Raw genomic sequence first — 18,486 nt, forward strand, 5'->3', positions numbered from 1 at the left:
GGTAAGTGGGGACCAGGGAAGCTAAGCATTTTTTCAGTGCACAAGACAATCCCTCATACTGAGAAATTGTTCCTCCCTAAAAGTCAATTGTGTCCTTGTTGAGACACAGTGTTCTTAATCAAAGCTGTAGTCCTGATAATTATTTCTTTTAATTGTAAAAACAGGGCTTCCTCCTGATAAAATGATGTATCTTTCAACAAATTCTTATAAAATTACTCTCTCTGTTTGTCTTTCCTGAAAGCTATTATTCTAAAATTCTACTTAGAATGATAACTTTAAACAGGAGGGTGAGACTAGCTTTCAAAATGCTTTCTAAGTCTTAATGCCAAGTCTTTTAAATTAAGTTTTATACAGTTTTTATTAAATTAGTAATATTTTATTCCTGAATTGGGCTCATTAATGTCATCAATCTTCAAACTAGCTTATGATTTCAGTGGCTATAATACTGAGGTAAAGAAAAAGCTTGAAATTTATTAAGAGTGTGTACTAATATAAAATTTTCTGTTTAAGCAACTCACAAGGAAAAAATTGAGAAAAAAGAAAAACCAGAAACAAAGACAGTGGCAAAAGGTAAATTATACTTTTTACTTTAAAAGATTACATTTTGAGTAACAGGTAGCTGGATGATTGTAAGCATTCAGCATTTCCTTTACATAACATTTAATTTAGCCTTACATTTAAAATTTAATATCTAAAAGAATAATAAAACTGAATACTTAAAATAATAGAGCAGCTCCAAATGTGAGAAGAAAATGAAGAGCTTTCCCATATGTGGGGGCAGAATTTTGGCCCCCATTACCTTCATCCCTTGGTGGCATCCCCTTAGCTAGGTTACATTACATGGTAAAAGGAGTTTGCAGAAGTAGTTAAGGTGGATCTAAAATACGGAGATTATCCTGAATTATCCAGGGCTCAGTGTAATCTCGCGAACCTTTAAAAACAGAGAGATGTGGCAGAAGAGAAAGATTTGAAGTGTCAGAAGGACTTGGGCCCCCACTACTGGCTTGAAAATTGAGGGAGGTACATGGAAAGTGTGAGAAGGGAATGAATTCTGCCAAAATGTTGAGTAAGTGTGGAAGCCAACTCTTCCCCAGAGTATCCAGTAAGAAATGCAGCCCTGCTGACAACTTGATTTTAGCATTGTGGACCCTAAGCAGAAAACCTATTTGAGCCACATTATGGCAAGACTTTTGAACCATGGAAACTAGGAGATATTAAATAGTTGCTGGGTCAAGCAGCTAAATTTGTGGTAGTTACTGTAACAAGAGGAAACCAGTACAACATATCTGGTTTACAGTTTGGATCAGTATTACACCTTGCATTTAAATTTAGAACACTAAAATTAAGGATTTCTTTTTCCAAGAAGGATAATGCATCAACTTGATCAACATTTTAAGCATTGAGGGCCTTAACTGTCTTGATAATACACCAAAGAAAAAATCAGTTAGAATATCAACGTAATGTTATAAACTTTGGAAGATTACATCAACTAGTTTTCATTCTAAGTTTGTCTACAAATCATTTGATGTTAGAAAAATACAGGTTCTGATAGTTCAGTCTTATCTACTAAATTCAAATTGCTTCTTCATATTTTATTTATATATATATATTTTATTGAAGTATAGTTGATTTATAATATTGTATTAGTTTCAGATATACAGCAAAGCAATTCAGTTATAAATATATAAATTTTTTTTCTGATTCTTTTCCACTATAGGTTATTATAAGATATTGACTATAGTTCCCTGTGCTATACTGTAAATCCTTGTTTATCTAGTTTTTATATAGAGAAGTATATCTATTAAATCCATACTCCTAATTTATCCCTCCCCAACTTCCCCTTTGGTAACTATAAGTTTGTTTTCTATGACTGAGTCTGTTTTCTGTTTTATAAATAAGTTCATTTGTATTATTTTTTAGATTCCATATATAAATGATGTCATATAATATTTGTCTTTGTAATATTTTTGTTTTAATTTTAATTAAAAAATTTAATTTTTTTTTATAGAAGTATAGTTGATTCACAATATTATATTAGTTTCAGGTATACAACATAATGATTCAAAATTTTCATTGATTGTATTCCAGTTAAAATTATTATAAAATATTGGCTATATTCCTGTATTGTATCCATGTACCTTATTTACTTTACATGTAATGTAAAGTACTCCCTACTTGCTCCCCTACTCCTATCTTGCCCCTTCCCCCTTCACTCTCCCAACTGGTAACCACTAGTTTGTTCTCTATATCCGTGAGTGCCCCCACGTTTTGTGTTTTTAATGTCATGTTTTACATCTTCATGCTTATACCTTAACCATTTATTGCAGTTATAGATGAATTTACGATTTTTTTGTCTTTTAATCTTTGTACTAACTTATTTAAGTGGTTGATCCACAGCCTTTACTATACATTTGCCTTTACTAGTGAGATTTTTCTTTTCCTATAGATTATTATTTCTTGTAGCTTTTTCTTTTCCACTTAGAGAAGACCCTTTAACGTTTCTTTTAGGGCCTGTTTAGTCTTGATGAACTATTTTAGTTTTTGCTCTTCTGAGAAGTTCTTTATCTTCCTTCAATTCTAGATGATAATCTTGCTGAATAGAATGTCCTAGGTTGTAGGTTTTTCACTTTCAGCACTTTAAATATATCAGGCCATTCTCTTCTGGCCTGCAAAGTTTCTGCAGAAAAATCATCTGGTAGCCTTATAGGGATTCCCTTGTACGACTCTTTGTTTTTTTCTTGCTCTTTTAGAATTCTCTATCTTTAATATTTTCCATTTTAATTATGATATGTTTGGGTGCTCATCTTCTTTGGGACCCTCTGTGCTTCCTGTACCTGGATATCTGTTTCCTTCTTCAGGTTCAGGAAGTTTTCAGCCATATGTCCTCAAATACATTTTCGACCCCTTTCTGTCTTCTCCTGGGACCCCTATGACGTGAACACTGGGTTGTTCAATGTTGTCTCAGAGGTCCCTTAAGTTGTTCTCATTTTTTTAAATTGTTTTTCTTTTTGCTGTTCTGATTGGGTGATTTCCATTATTTTATTTTCCAGATCTCTTATGCATTCTTCTGTATCACCTAGTCAGCTGTTAATTCCTTCTAGTGTGTTTTTCATTTCAGTTATTATATTCTTCAGTTCTGATTGGTTCTTTTTTGTATTTTCTAGTTCCTTGCTAAAATTATCATGGTGTTCATCTATTCTTTTCACTAATTCAGTTAGCATTCTTATTACTAATGCTTTGAACTCTTTATCTGGTAATATTTATCTCTGATTTATTTGATGTTTTTTCAGAGTTTTTTTCTTGTTCCTTCATTTAAAACAAATTCCTCTCTCTTCTCAGTTTTCTCAACTATCTCTATGAAATTAGGTGAAACAGTAACCTATCCCAGTCTTGAAGGGGTGTCCTTATGTGGGAGTGCCCCTATAGTCTGCATGTGCCAAGTGGCTTTGGTGGGAGGGCTGGATCTGACGTGAGCATGAGTCTCATCTTCCCCCATGGTGTGCTGGCAGCTCTCACCATGGTAGGATGTGGAGCTGTAGATGGAGGGTCTAGGGCCAGAGCCAGGTGTGAGCCTGGGCTTCTCCTCTGTTCAGAGGCTAGCACCGCCCTATTGGGGACTGGATCAGGTCCCAAGTTGCTGGAGGAGAAGCCCTGATGTTTGGGACCAGGCTGGCTCTGTTCCCTCTAAGTGTGTGCTCTCCCTGCTCTGGGCACTGGCACCTTCAGCACAGAGCGGAGCAGTGCTGCAGCAAGAGGGGCTGGAGTGTGTACTCAGCATTATTCAGGGTGCAGGCTGGGGTAGTCCCAGCACCAGTCAGAATTCTGGTCCACTCCCCATCTGCTGCCTCCATAAGTGCCAGGAATGACTGCTGTCACCCAATTAAGATGAGCCAGCTCTATCCTTTATAGCCATGCACTCTCCTCAGCTGTGGCAGCCTTTGCCCTAGGGTAGAACTGCACCACAGCGCAAGCTTGGCTAGAATGGGTGCTCAGCTTAGGCTGGGGCATGAGCTGGGGTAGTCGCTGGAAACCGGCTAGAATCCCAGACAGTTCAGTTCGCTTCCTCTGCTTTGTTTCAGGAGTAAGTGAGCATGTGTGTGCTCTTCCAGAGCAGAGTCTAGGTTGCTTACAGCCCTGCTGTCAGTCCCACTGGTTTTCAAACCAGCTAAGGGGACTGGTACTCCTGGTGTCAGACCCAAGGACTGCAGTGACTGATATGTGTTTCGAACTGCTCACTCCCCAGGGGGGAATCTGCAAGCCTAGTTAATCCTGCTCCTCTTCTGTGTCCCCTCCTAGAAGTACAGGTCACAACCTAATTGCTTCTCTTCCTACCTGATTTTGTGTGTATCTTTCTTAGAGGCTTGGTTGTAAAAAAGTCTTTCTGCCAGTCTCCAGTTTGTTTTCAGTGAGAATTGCTCCACATGTAGATGTATTTTTGATGTGTTCATGGGGGCAGGTGAGCTCTGTGTCCTCCTACTTGGCCATTTTATCTCCTGCTTCCTCCTCGTATTTTAAAATATAGGTTTTATGTGATCAGTGTATTTTAGAAATCTAGTATATTTTCAAGGTACTAAGCATGTAGATAAAAATTGGAATGTATTTTCAAAATTTAATGTGTTTATCTACACAATGTAAAATAATTAGATATTTGAGGCAGATATATTTTTTACTAAATTTTTCCATGAGGTAACCAAACATCATTTTATTGAAGTTAAGATGGATGAATTGAAACTTAAAGCTAGTAGGGATGTTAGAGATTATCCCAATTAATTACCTAACTTAACAGATGAAGAAATTTACTTCTGGGGAGAGAAAACAATTTGTCCAGATTATAAAGCTAGTATGTAATTGAACTAAGACAAAACCCCAAGTGAGTATAAATCAAGTATTCTTTCCAAAGATAATTAAATAAAGTCCTTCAAGCATCCATTATTCCTTCAACAAATATTTATTTAATACTGTATTAGTTATTTCTTGATGTGTAAAAAATTACCACAAATTTAGTGGCTGAAATCAACACACATATATTATCTCACAGTTTCTGTGGGCCAAGAATCTGGACATGGCTCAGCTCAGTCTTCTGCTTTACAATGTCTCACAAAACTGAGATCGATGTGTTAGACAGGGCTGCAGTCCCATCTGAAGTCTCAGCTGGGGAAGAACTATTTCCAAGTTCATTTAAATGACTGTTGGCAAGATTCAGTTCCTCAAGGCCTGTTGCATGAGAGTCTCAGTTCTTCCTGGCTTTTGGCAGGAGGCCATCCTCATTTCTTGCCACGTGAGTCTCACCAATACTGCTGGCTTCATCAAACCCAGCAAGAGCGAATCAGCTAGCAAGAGAGCAAATTAGCTAGCAAGACAGAAATAACAATCTTATGTAAAGTAATCATGGAAGCCACATACTGTGGGTTAGCAGCAAATTCATAAGCCAGCCCATATTCAAGGGGAGAGGATTATACAAGGGTATGAATAGCAGAAGGTGGGAATCGTTAAGGGCCATCATGAGTCAGTCCGGCCTGCCGAAAATCACAAATACTTTAATAAGAATATAAGTGAGAGAGGGGGAGAGAGAGAGGGAGAGAGAGAGAGAGAAAGTTAAGCAATTGGTAGTTCCTTAATGAATGAGAGCTGAAATGGGTTATTTCCTAACTCCAAAAATGTATAGTATGTTAGTATGTTTATTGGGTAATGTGGTTTCCCTACTTTAAGACATTTTGATTCTGGTTCAGATGCTAACAGGTATTACTAATTCCAAAATTGGATCAAATATGCTGATGTCATTCTTTTGGTTAGACCATTTGTTTTCCATTTGATAAAAGTATAAATTAAGTGTCTTCCTAAACTGAGCTGGGTGATTTGAACATGACAATTCTTTTTTGCTTTTTTGTTCCTAAATGAACTCCTAAGTGCAAATGTCACTTAAATTCTTTTTGAGAAAAATCAGGAAAAGTATTTGGCACAAAATTTAAGAACACCTACCCAGTCTGATAAAAATAAATATAAGTTGAGTGTTGCTTTAATTTTATGGTATTTTCCACATTATATCCACATCATTGTTGAGTTCTCACCCATTTTTGTTTTCTTTTTTTTACTTTTTTTTTTTTTTTTTTAATTTATTTTTGGGTGTGTTGGGTCTTCGTTTCTGTGCGAGGGCCCTCTCCAGCTGCGGTGAGCGGGGGCCACTCTTCATTGCGGTGCGCAGGTCTCTCACTGTCGCGGCCTCTCTTGTTGCAGAGCACAGGCTCCAGACGCGCAGGCTCAGTAGTTGTGGCGCACGGGCCCAGTTGCTCCGTGGCATGTGGGATCTTCCCAGACCAGGGCTCGAACCCGTGTCCCCTTCATTGGCAGGCAGATTCTCAACCACTGCGCCACCAGGGAAGCCCCCCCATTTTTGTTTTTAATGTGAGGCAACATTATCTGTTTCAACGATGAAGATCACTAAAAATGTCTAAAATAGATAGAGAAAATTTTGTTATTTTTATACTTAAAACCACTGATAAAAATGAATTTGTTTTAGATGTAGTCTTGTGTTTAAGAAAATTACCTTTTCTCACTTATAAATTATAATGGCACTAAAAGTAGATCTTAATTTCACATATCTTTAATTTCATAGTACAAAGCTAAGGTTAAATCAACTGCTACCTAGAAGAAGTGGGTAGGTGCCATTTAGGGTAACCAAAATAATAATTTTCCACATAAATAGTATAAGCAAAAAAACAGTTGGCAAATTTTCCAGGTTGTTTCAAGCCCATTTCTAAACACATATTTACATATGTAATCTATATGTCAGTATGTTGTACACATGATCTGGATATAGTGAAACATTTACTGTTTTCTCTTCTTGATCAAAATTGTTCATTCATAAACATTTATTCTTTGTTTTCTCTGAAAAAAGAAATGTCTTTTTCTTTTTCAAATGTCTCTGAAAAACATAATGTCTGTGCTAGACATTATGTTGCTACAAAAATGAATAATATAGTTTCTATCCTCAAGTTGCTCTCAGTCTGGTAGGGAAGACAGATATGTGAACAGCCATCTGTAATACAAGATAAATAGTAGGGAATAACGTGTACCTAAAAAAAAGTTGAGACAAATTTAATCTCGGGTGAAGAAATGATTAATTCCAATGGCAGAGTCATTTGCTGCATATGAATTGAGCACAAAGGGATTTAATATGTGTGTAAAATATGAAAAACATAGACAGTATAGCTTGGTAATATTTGACATGTGGAAAATACATGAGATATTTTTAAAAAAAGAAAGTAGTCTATTGGAGGAAGAAACTTTTGGAAAGATGCTATGAGAGGATGAAGCCAGGTATCACAGGGTTTTGTGGTTTTGTTTTGTTTTCATTTTTTTAAAATTGGGTATCACAGGCTTTAGTCAACTCTCCTCAGATAGGAATACGGTCCCGCCAATCTTCAGAGCACTGGCAGCAGGCTCTGAGCCTAGGTCATGCTAGGCTCTCTGGAGGGGTTTGTTAGGTGAACATATGTGGATCGTATGACTCTGAAGTGCTATTGGCCATCTCAGAGGAACTTTCTCTCCAAGCAGAAGTGAATAAATATTTTGGTATGGGGTCCTGGAATGATGTTGATTTAAAGTCATTTGCACAAAGCTGATGGTTTCAGTCATAGAAATGTATGTGTCTGCTGTAGGAAGGAGCAGAAAGCAGTAAAGGAAACTTAGAAAAGGTTTAAAGGGAGTAGAAGAAAATCCCCAGTTGATTGTAGTCACAGAAGCCGCAAAGATGTTGGAAGTTTGTGGAGTAATTGGGTGATTCTTCTATGAGAGTTTTATGGTCAGTAACTTTGGGAAACAGTGGGTAGCATAATCTCCCTCCTTGAAGATTCTTAATGCACGTTAGCTTTGAGAAATTCCATAGTAAAGAAACCAGTTTAGCTTAAGTGTTTTCCAATTTATTTTGATAGAAATATCCCCTACCCCTAACACAGAATCAAGATTTCCCTGCAAAGTTTAACAGTGCTTTGGGAGGTGTTAGTCCATTCAGTTAAATGCAGTACCACAGGTGATATTGTGGTTTCACAAGCATCAAGCATTAGCATTTTCATTCTTCTCTTTGCAGGACTTCATAATATTATCTTGTCTTAGTCTCAAATCCTAGCTTAGTGTACTAAAGTCAAGAGACTTGATTATAATATTTTCTTCAAATTCTTCAACATGAGTGACAATAACGGCTACCCATTATATGGGCAAATGACGTTAGAGGGTCCAACACTATAGTAGACTTACTATGAAGTCTAGTGATTATGTGTGATCCCATAGAATAATGTCCAATATGCAACCTCTATTATAAACACTTTCCACGAATGTGTACTATATTAATATTGCTTTTTTAAAATAATTGAAAGATTCGCAGACTGATTAGTTCACATTCCCAGTTCCCTTCCCCCCAATACATGTAATAATATCAGAATAAGAATATGAATGTATAGAATATATGTATATGTATCAATTCATATATATTCATATATATGCTAATTTATAGCACTTTCTGTTTTCTAGGATATATTTAAGGGCTTTAAAAGTCACCTGAATTATTATTTTTGAATTAAGATAAGCAGGAGCCAACATCTTAATTTTGCTCTCTTTCCATCTCTTTAAAGTCAAATCATTAGAGACTGAATGTCTGAGTTATCCCTTAATGGATTTTATTGTTTTGTTTCTATTAGTCATTACCAGTGCAAATAATTTTGCATTTGCCTTCATAATAGTTACCTTTAAAAAATATTGTGTTGACAATTCAGTTTCTTGAATGACTTTTAAGATATTTCAGTTGTGGACAAAAATGATCATATCGTTTTAAAAGGTCTCTTATTGGGCTCTTTGGTATGGACATGGCTTTTCACTGAACATGTCTATATATATACTTCCCTCCAGAATCTAAATGCTTCCTTGTTGATATACTTAGTTCCTGACTACCTAAAAACTAATGTTTTCATGTACAAATTAAGAAAGAGTCCAACTTTCAAGTTAGTTACATTTTTTTAGTACTCTAACATGCCACTTCATAAACTATATAAAAATCAAATGATAGTCACAGGTATTTATGTCAGTGACACAATTTTTTTGTTTTTCTGTTCTTTCTTTTAAAAGTGTTCTTAACAACCAATGAAAGATGAAATGCTGCATTGGTTAAATATATATATATATATATATAATTCAGCTTTTCTTTCACTCCATACAGAAGAGAAGAAACCTAAGACTAAAGAAAAGACTGAAGAAAAGATTAAAAAGGAAGTGAAAGGTGCAAAACAGGAGAAGGTGAAGCAAACAGCTGCAAAAGTAAAAGAAGCACAGAAAACATCACCTAAACCCAAAGAGAAGGACAAGAAAGACGCTGCAGTGGTGTCCAAGCATGAACAGAAAGGTAAACATTCAGAGGAGGTGGCCAGAGGTTCTAGGAGAGTATTGGGCAAGAAGCAGATGCAGTGAAATTAAAAACTGGAAAAAGACCAAGATCAGACTTTAAATGGGAGTAAAAGACTTGTATAAGTGAATATACCTGAAAGGAAATACAATAATTTGGGAATTAAAATTTATTTATAGAAATACTAAACTGTGTTCACATATCTAAAGATGCATTTTGAAGCATTTTTAAAAGAGGATTTGAGTTAGTATCTGAAGTTATTTAAAGGACACATACTCTTTGTCCTTTGTGTACTCTTTGAAGAACAGCAATCCAGGAAACTGACAATTCTCAAGGAGTTTATTAAGGGGTGTATGTTCAAATCATATAGAATAAGTATCATAAAAAGTATCCATACATTCCTGTAGCTCTGCAAGAGCATATAATTTAAAATATACATTGAATTATTAAATCCAGTTTGCCCGATGACTAAATTTATCACCTTAGAAAGCTCTGTATCTTACATGTTGTGCTGCTTTTCGATAAGAGTGATGTCAAACTTAACATACATACTTCACAGAAATAGAGCATTTACATGGAGGTGGAATGTAAACCTGATATTCTTTAAAGAAAGGTGCTTGTAAGCATAAAAGGGTGGAGTTTTAAGAGGTCAGCTGAGGGCTGTATTGTCACACACCTCCGGCCCTTGTTGAATCTTTCCTTCCCTAAATCCACTCCTGGCTCCAAGTTGCTACACAGTCCTGAGCTTCCCCACACAGAATGTGGGATCTGCTCTGTATAGACTACTCCTATAAATGTTTTTTAGGGGTGCTGCAAAATAAAATTTGTCCTTATTCTGAGAGTTTTAATAATTTTATTTGAGGGCTAAAATTAAGGAATTGTTTCCATAAGATTTGCATTAAAGAAGTTAGAAATATTGTTACTGAGTAAGCTATTTAGACAGTGAAACTGATAATTTTCCCCACTATAAGGTACAAACAAGATATGAAATTTGCAATCTATACTCTTTTTGTTTAAGATTCTACATACAGGTGAAATTATATGGTATTTGTCTTTGCAATCCACTCTTGTATATTATCTTTGAGTCACTTTTTCCCCTGAATTCACAAGTAATATTTGGAAACATTTATTGATATGAGGGAAAAGATGTATTTTTTGAAAATGTATTTTAAAAAGGAAAAGAAGGATGGAAAGAAGAAAGGAAGAGATTTTTTTTTTTAAGTAGTCCACAAAATTTTTAATTTAAGTAATTTTCTTTTATTTCAAAGTAATACTGATATTTAAAGCATATGAGTGGAATTAAATCTTTGGAGCCCAAAAACCTTTCTTCAATTTTAAAGATGATTATATTGCCTTGAATCAATTAAAAATATTAATTATCATCTCTAACAAAGCTGTATGTTATTTATGCAATAATTTGGGTAGGAAAAATATAGTAAATAAAGAGAAAATATTTTGAATGGACTATTTTATTGTGATAGAAGACAGGAAAATTAATCTTCTGATTCACTGATATGCTTATTTAAAATTATTATCAAGATCCTAAAATACTTCGCGTTTTAGATTGCCTTTTAAAAAAGAAAATAATCACATGAAACCAGATTAAACGTACCAAGCATATTTTTATTTTTTGTCCATAAATACAGTATGTAAAAATTCATTCCAGTTATATATGGGAGTACCAAAATACTTATCTAGCAAGTAGGACTATGAATACACTTTTGGATGTTCATTTTTAGTATCTTAGTTATTTGGGGGCCATATTTTATTGATGAAGACACGTCACTAAAATATTTCCAAATAATATGTATTTTCTGGGTCACATATACTATATTTTATTCCTATCAGTAATCAGTATTGAAGATAGTGTTATATTACCTTTCTTTTTTCAATCTACTGTTTTCATTTTCATATCAAGAGCTATTTATCTGTTAAAAGACATTCAGATATCACTTAGAGTTAAATAAAAGCACAAATGTGATTTTATCAGCTAAACAAATGCATTTGCTAAATTAAGGCTCTCTATTGAGAAGAGCTACCATCAATTAGATAAATGTATTATTAGGTAAATAATGAAAATGTTACCTCAAATAGCTGACCAGACACATAAATATGTCATTTAAAAAAATTTAAGCTATGATTTAACAGCATTTGTTTATAAAAAACCTAATCGCATTATAGTTTTAACTCAAACATGATAAAGACATAGTGCTTTCTAAATAATCTACTTGTGAGGTGACTTTGAATTTGAGACTCTTGTATTGATGATTTAGTAAAATTGTTGAGTTGGTTCTCCTTTAGGCAAGGGATTATTTATTTGCTTAGACCTAATGAATTTGTTAAGTTAGACCTAATAAGTTAGACCTAATGAATTTGACATTCTTTTCCTATAGATTCCTATAGATTCCTAATAGTTCTTCTTGAATAAATAGCTTCTATAGGTCTTTTATTCACTGGACACAGATTTTTACATGCAGCAATACACTTATTGGCAATTATTTTATTATATAGTATACATGCATATACATTCATATATGGTTATTTTTAACATTGTATATATAAACACTATTTCTACTAAAGCATCAGGAATAAGGTTCATATATATGTACGTGCCTACTGTAAACTTAAACACACTCTTATATATTACATAATCTGGTTTTTATGGACCATTCTTAATCTGTTTAAAGTAGGGTAAGAAGGGTCAGCACGATCAAGCATCGCTCTCTGATTTTCTGGTGGTCTATGGCAAATTTGTGGGGAAGGAAAAAATCAAACCTCCCCACTGCTATGCTCATTCCTTCTTTTCTTCCTTCTTATTTTTTTTAACAACTATTTGTGGCAAGCAGAGAAATTGTAGCTAATGTGAATCTGCCATAGAGCACCAGACCACATATGCCCCATTCTCATTAGAGGTTTTTTAAAATTTATTTTCTGTTAACATTCTACACCCTGAATGCATTTTCTCTCAGCTGCTACTCCACAGGGAATACCAATAAGGCAGCAGCTGAATGACATCCATCACTGCTCCCCGAGGATCAGGAAGGGGAGACATGGACAGCATGTGGCATTCCTAGAAAGATGTTCATTCGGGAAAGAAGTACTAAGAAGTGGTGACGAGATATGAAATTACCTTATGTGAATTATTGTCACATAACAATGAAAGAATGATAGAACAGTTCAGATTTTCTTTAGGAAAAAAATGTCCTGTTTGAATATTTGAGTTGGATTTAAAGAAGCATTTCTTTAAAATGAATTTTCCAAAATCAGGAAGACTTGGTTTTGCTTTATCCTTAGACAGGTGTAGCAGACACACTGGGGACTGCCCAACACATACCTGCCTAGAGTTCTTACACATTGTTAAGGTCAACACACAAGACAGGTGGAAATGGGCATCCTAGTTTAAAATATTTAAAAGTTCTTAACTTTGGGAATTCCCTGGTGGTCCAGTGGTTAGGACTCCATGCTTCTACTGCAAGAGGCACGGGTACTCTCCCTGGTGGGGGAATTAAGATCCTGCATGCCTGTGGTGCAGCCCAAAGGAAAAAAAAAAAAAAAGAGAAAAAAAGAAAATTCTTAACTTTAAATATTGTAAAAATACTCTCTATCTTCCTATTGATATGTTGGTGCCATTAGAATGCAACTTCACAGCATTATTTAAATATAAAAGAAACCTCCTACGTGGTGTAACTCAATTTTCTAGATTAAAATTATTAACCTTCTTTGAGTTCATCGGAGATTTTCTTTTTTAAATTCGAAACTTGTAGGACTACTGGTGCATTAATTAAACAAATGACTTTGGATCCAGAAAATATTGGTATAAGAAATATAAGCATTTTACTTTGGTAATAATTTGGTAATAGCGTCATTACACTCTTAGCATTCAGTTAAAGAAGAATCTCGGAAGCATGAAGATTTTAATTAATTCAATAAACTATTCCACATGTTGTGTATATAAACATTCTGTCACAACTTGGGGCAGAGCACAATATTTCATTTTGGGGGATAGTCCAAACCCTTCAAATTTCAAGAAGTCCCTGCATTCTAAACTTCTAAGGTACATACTTTCTCCATTGCTGTTGCTGAGGGCTATGGTACCACTAGAAACGTTGTGAGAAAAGTAATTTTGAGCAGTTTTAGATCAGTGATTCTGAAAGTGTGGTCTAATCTGATTCCTCTGGGGAGTTAGTGAAAAATGCATATTCCTAGGGTCCAGACCCATCGAATTGTAAGGTTTTTTTTTGCATGACTAGGCCAAAAAATCTGCATTTTAACAAATTCCTCATCTTTTTGATATTTAAATTGCCCTTTGAGAACTACTTCAAGTGTTGTAGGAAGGGCACATCTAAAATGATCAGTCACATTAACTACTGAAACAAAGGGGAAAGCCTGCCGATTTTAGGAAGTCCTCCTTGCCCAACCTCAAGTTTGCCATTTAAGGGAAATGCAGTTTTTCATCTTAGAGTCAAATGGCTCATTCTACGGTTTTGCTAAGGAAAAGGGTTATACCCAGAAAAGAGAAAATACTCTCTACCTTAATCTTCTCTCCTGTATCATAGGATTCCCAGGTCCTGGGATCAGAAACCCCTGTTATTACTGCCAGTACATTGAGGAGCAAATAAATTCTTGGACTGACCTGAGAGCTAACTCCCTCCCACTCCCCACCTCGCACGTGGGAAAGTGTGACCCAATTCAACAATCAAAATCCATGTAAATTTTTGAAACTTCATGAGTTTTGGCCTACTCATTTAGGTACTAATGAAAACAATTATATTTTTACATCTTCTGCAATAAGTACGTTTTTTTCAAAGGTGGAGTCTCATAATAAAATGGATTACTCTAAAAGTACTGTAAATACTCTAAAAACAATGAGGTTTACAAAAATCCTTGTGTGTGTATTTATATAGTAACAGGTTTCGTTATTTCATAGGTTTGATATACATAATTTAAAGCACTTAAGGTTATGTCATGTTGTATAAATTCAATAAACTCTCTTGATCCTAAAGCTGCCTTTGGATTTATTGAATTAATAAGATGCAGGCTTTATATAAAAAAAAAATAATAATAAGATGCAAGCTTTAAAGAAGATACGGTAAAGCTTATAGAATGATTCAACTGAAATTTGGATTGGAATGACCTCAGCAGAATCTAAAGTTATATGAAAATTTAAAGTTCAGTGCAATGTCTTTAATTTAGAAGGAAATGAAAAAACGAACTCCCGAAATCATTTTTGACAAAGTCTGCCTCAAAAGCTCAAATCCTATGCTGTTTCTCTTTTTTTTTTTACTTTTTCCATGGACCATATACTAATCAAGATCATAAGATGATCTTCTAATAAAGATTACCCAATCAGTTACCTTAAGAATGATGTTACTTAGTGCTGTTAAGTCTGTTCTTCTGGATTTCCTCTTCTAATTGAAGAGAATCTCCACGTAGAAGACCCCTGACAGGTTGCAAAGGGGTTAGCCCTCCTGCTTGCCTTTTCAAGAAACATTCTGTGGCTTCATTTAGACAATGAGGTGAAGGGTTGGGAGTGAATATTTGGTAAAACATTCCAAGTTGGAAACAATTTCCTCTTGTGAAACTTCTGTTTCATTGCTGGAAGTATATATACAGACAATGAGAAAAATTGCTTAAATATGATGACTAATAATACATTTGATGAAAACGGTTTTGATTTTTAAAAACAACCACTACAATATTACTCTGAGCTAGTCTGTTTCAATTTTTAAGGTTATTCTCTTTGTATGGAATAAATGGAAACTTAAGTTTATTATTTTTCCCGCGTGTTCATATATGTGCAAATTATTCCTTCACAGAAAATATTGTAGTAATTAAAATAGAATTATGCTACTTTGTTTGTTTTGTTAAGCCATCTTTCCCTAGGAAAAAAGAAAGGTGTCAATGACATTTTTTTCACTGCTTTTTTTTCTTTCTACTTTTGTCAGATCAGTATGCATTCTGTCGATATATGATTGACATATTTGTCCATGGGGATTTAAAACCAGGTATTCAAACAATCCTTGTATTTGTCTGTTTTAATAGTCTGTTTCTAAGGTTGTCTGTTTTTTGTGTACTAAACTGTTATGCTCATTTTTAAAAAACATTTCATAATGCATGTGCAGATCTAGAATAAAACCAATGAAAACAAGAAGTAATAACTGGCATTAGGGCCTTTAATATTACTTGCTACGACTGCATGGCCTGTTGCAAATGAAGTCGGTTGAAAGCAAAAAAGTGCTAATATCTTTATATACAAAAAATGCTAATATCTTTAATAATATCTTAGAGTGAAGAGGTGAATCATCTTATTTTATTCTTGGTAAACTTAGACTAAAAGACATGTGACAATGAAAGCATTCTTCTTTTTTTGGTAGTGAACACAATTCCTATTAAAATCCATCATATTTCAAATATTTAATCTCTTTTGATTTTCTCACTTGCATATGATCTTGGGTTAACCACTCCAGAGAACTGCTATTGATGGAGACAGTCAACCTTGGAGTTAATAGTCAACACAGTGGGGAAGTATTTTTACTTAAAGGAATTTATCACCTCTCCTGTCTTTAAATGGTGCCCAGAGTTTAACAGGGGATTCTTTACTAACATCTTAATTAAGAATTAATTTGATTGCTTGTACTCTGCCTTTTTCAGATTTAAAAACTGATAGTCTATGTTCATGTTTGGGGAAACATTTCTAGGAAGATGGTATTGTTAAGGGAGGAACTAATTTACATTAGAATAATTGAAGCTGATTGTTTAAAGCAAACTATATTTTGTTTTCTTAACTATTTTTATGGAACTCATTCTAAAATGTACGGGCATGTTATATCTAAAATATATATATGACACATCTAGGTCCTGGAAAATTAGAAGATCGTGAGAACTTTGGCTCTCAGGAAAACTTAATTTTAGTAACTTATTCAAGTTAATTTTCCTCCTCCTCCTCCTCCACTTCTTTTTTTATTTTCTTATCCTTCTTTTTTAACCTTCTTATTGGGTTAGAAACTGAAATGAGAAAAACACTGAAAAATAAAATTACTCATTTGGTAGAAATGATTCATGTTAACGTATGTGTATAGTATCATAATAAAATTAGATGGAAGCATTGAGGAAGGTAGTTTAATATAGTGAAAAGAGAGGGCTTTGGACACAAATACAGATATAATTCTTGACCCCATCCCTTTCTAGCATTGGACCTTCAGCAAATCATCGAACTCCATCTGATCTTCAGCGTTCATACATTGGGATTACAGTAATGAACTTACAAAGTTGTTGATAAAGCATCTAATAGATGCACAACAAAGTGCTATTATAGCTTTATTCTCTAATTCATTTATTTCACCACAGCCCGTCTGGGCGAGCATCCCACATAAAGTGAACGTATCAACATTGACAAGTCCCTATCTCTATATACCATTAACTCAGTTTTAGGTAGCAGGTTGTTGCCCATTTTGTTCAGCTGTGATGGTTTAAGAAATTCATACTCTAAACATATTTTGCTTTTTTAAGAGACCAAATCTTGAAGATATCAATTAACTATTTACTTACACACAAGATGAATCTATGTTCTTGATGAGCATGAGTTTTTAAATTCCATCATCTGAAGAAAATAATGTGGTCTTTGTTCCACTTAAATTATTCATAGTAGCTACTAATTGATTATACAATACAATTTCTAAGAGAATCACAGGGCACAGTGCATTATCACAGGCAGTGAGGGATGTTCACAGTTTTGGAGTCACAATGCCATTCGTTTCTTTCTGAAAATTCAACAATGGGTTAAGGTCAGAAGGACCAGAAAAACCACCTCTGCATGAGTTAAGGAGAATTTTGCTGTTGTTGGGGAGGAAGGAAACTTTCCTTTACCCTCCTAGGTTCTTCTAGCTGCTATAAGCATTGAATTGACATGAGAGAGCTTAACAGGAGAAAATCAAATTATTTCATAAGCATAGGAACCCTACACGAGAGGGTCAGAGACAGAAAGGTACAATGAGGTGTACATTGCTATCCTGAACTAAGAAATGAGATAGGGGCCCGAGGCTCTCAAAGGCAGGGGCGTAATTCACAGGACAATTTTAAAAGGAGCAGATATCGGTCAATTAGATGTTTGTCCTGCCATACAGATGGGGCCGCTTACATAAAGTTCTGGTAATAACTTTTTTTTTCTGGGAAAAATCCCCAATTTAAGTCCTTGTAGGTAGTTAAGGGAGGGGAAGTAGTTTCTCTTGAACCTGTAGGATCTCTGTTGCCCTAGCTCAAAATAATCCATGTGCCAAAGTGGCACATCTTGGAGAGGTCTGTTTTGAACCCCCAGGGTTCCCTCCTTTGGAACTTCCCCAGGAAGGTTCACAGTTCAGAATTTGAGTTGGTAGATTGCTCTATCTCATTGAACCAGTCTCTTGGTCCTGAGAATAGGTCATCTCAGTTAAACAGTTGTGTCTCATATCATGAGGCTCCTAAAGTTAGGCCTATTGTGAAAGCAATCAGATATTTAATAAGAGACAAGTATATAGAAACAAAAGAAAAGTAATAGTGATCGGAGTAGACTCTCAGCCCAGTTTCTGAATGCAAGCAGTTGAGAAAGTGTCTAGGCATCCGGCTTGAAGCACCTTCAGATGGAGTGGGGGCAGGCAGTGACAATCTGATAGATTTTTTCAGGTTTGCAGTTTGAATATGTCTAGTGATCTTTCTGATTGGCCATAGCAACAGGCATGAAGATTGTCAGTGCATGAGCTGTTATGGTGATTTCTCTGAAGTTTATATCAAGTTGTCCAACTTTTTGCATGGCTTTGGAGAAAGGGCAGTTTTAGTTCTCAGTGATTCCGAATCAAAAGGGTGGGAGAAAAATTGGAAACCTTAGTTTGGAGAATTGTAGCCAAATATTGGGGAAAACTAGAAGAATTCAGGAACAGTCAAGTTTACAGGTAGAAAACAAAACTTTAAAAGACAATGGACAGCAGTAGAATCTAATAACCATAAAAGTGTGTCACTGAAACATAATTTTCCTCTCTAAAAATCACCCTCATATCTATCAAATATAGACAAATTAAGACTAATCTGTTTGCAAAATAAGTCTAGTTTCAATAAACTTGGTC

At 34.9% G+C, this 18,486-nt stretch overlaps 1 protein-coding gene across 12 annotated transcripts in view; it reads left to right on the forward strand.

The window, feature by feature from the left end:
• The window catches only part of TRDN (triadin), a 370,366-nt gene that overhangs the window by 115,009 nt on the left and 236,871 nt on the right, over positions 1–18,486 (forward strand). For 10 of the 12 annotated variants that reach the window (XR_014248698.1, XM_082406155.1, XM_082406152.1 and 7 more), the window contains exons 7-9: positions 511–570; positions 9,209–9,391; positions 15,337–15,396. Coding sequence is in view for 11 of the 12 variants with exons in the window: in XM_082406155.1 (XP_082262281.1) it covers positions 511–570; positions 9,209–9,391; positions 15,337–15,396 (303 nt within the window). In the remaining variant the exon portion in view is untranslated. The remainder of the gene's footprint in view (positions 1–510; positions 571–9,208; positions 9,392–15,336; positions 15,397–18,486) is intronic. The other 2 variants (XM_082406161.1, XM_082406160.1) reach the window with 2 other exon arrangements.

The sequence above is a fragment of the Balaenoptera borealis genome (assembly GCF_965194805.1).
Source record: "Balaenoptera borealis genome assembly, chromosome: 9".
Lineage (NCBI taxonomy): Eukaryota > Metazoa > Chordata > Mammalia > Artiodactyla > Balaenopteridae > Balaenoptera > Balaenoptera borealis.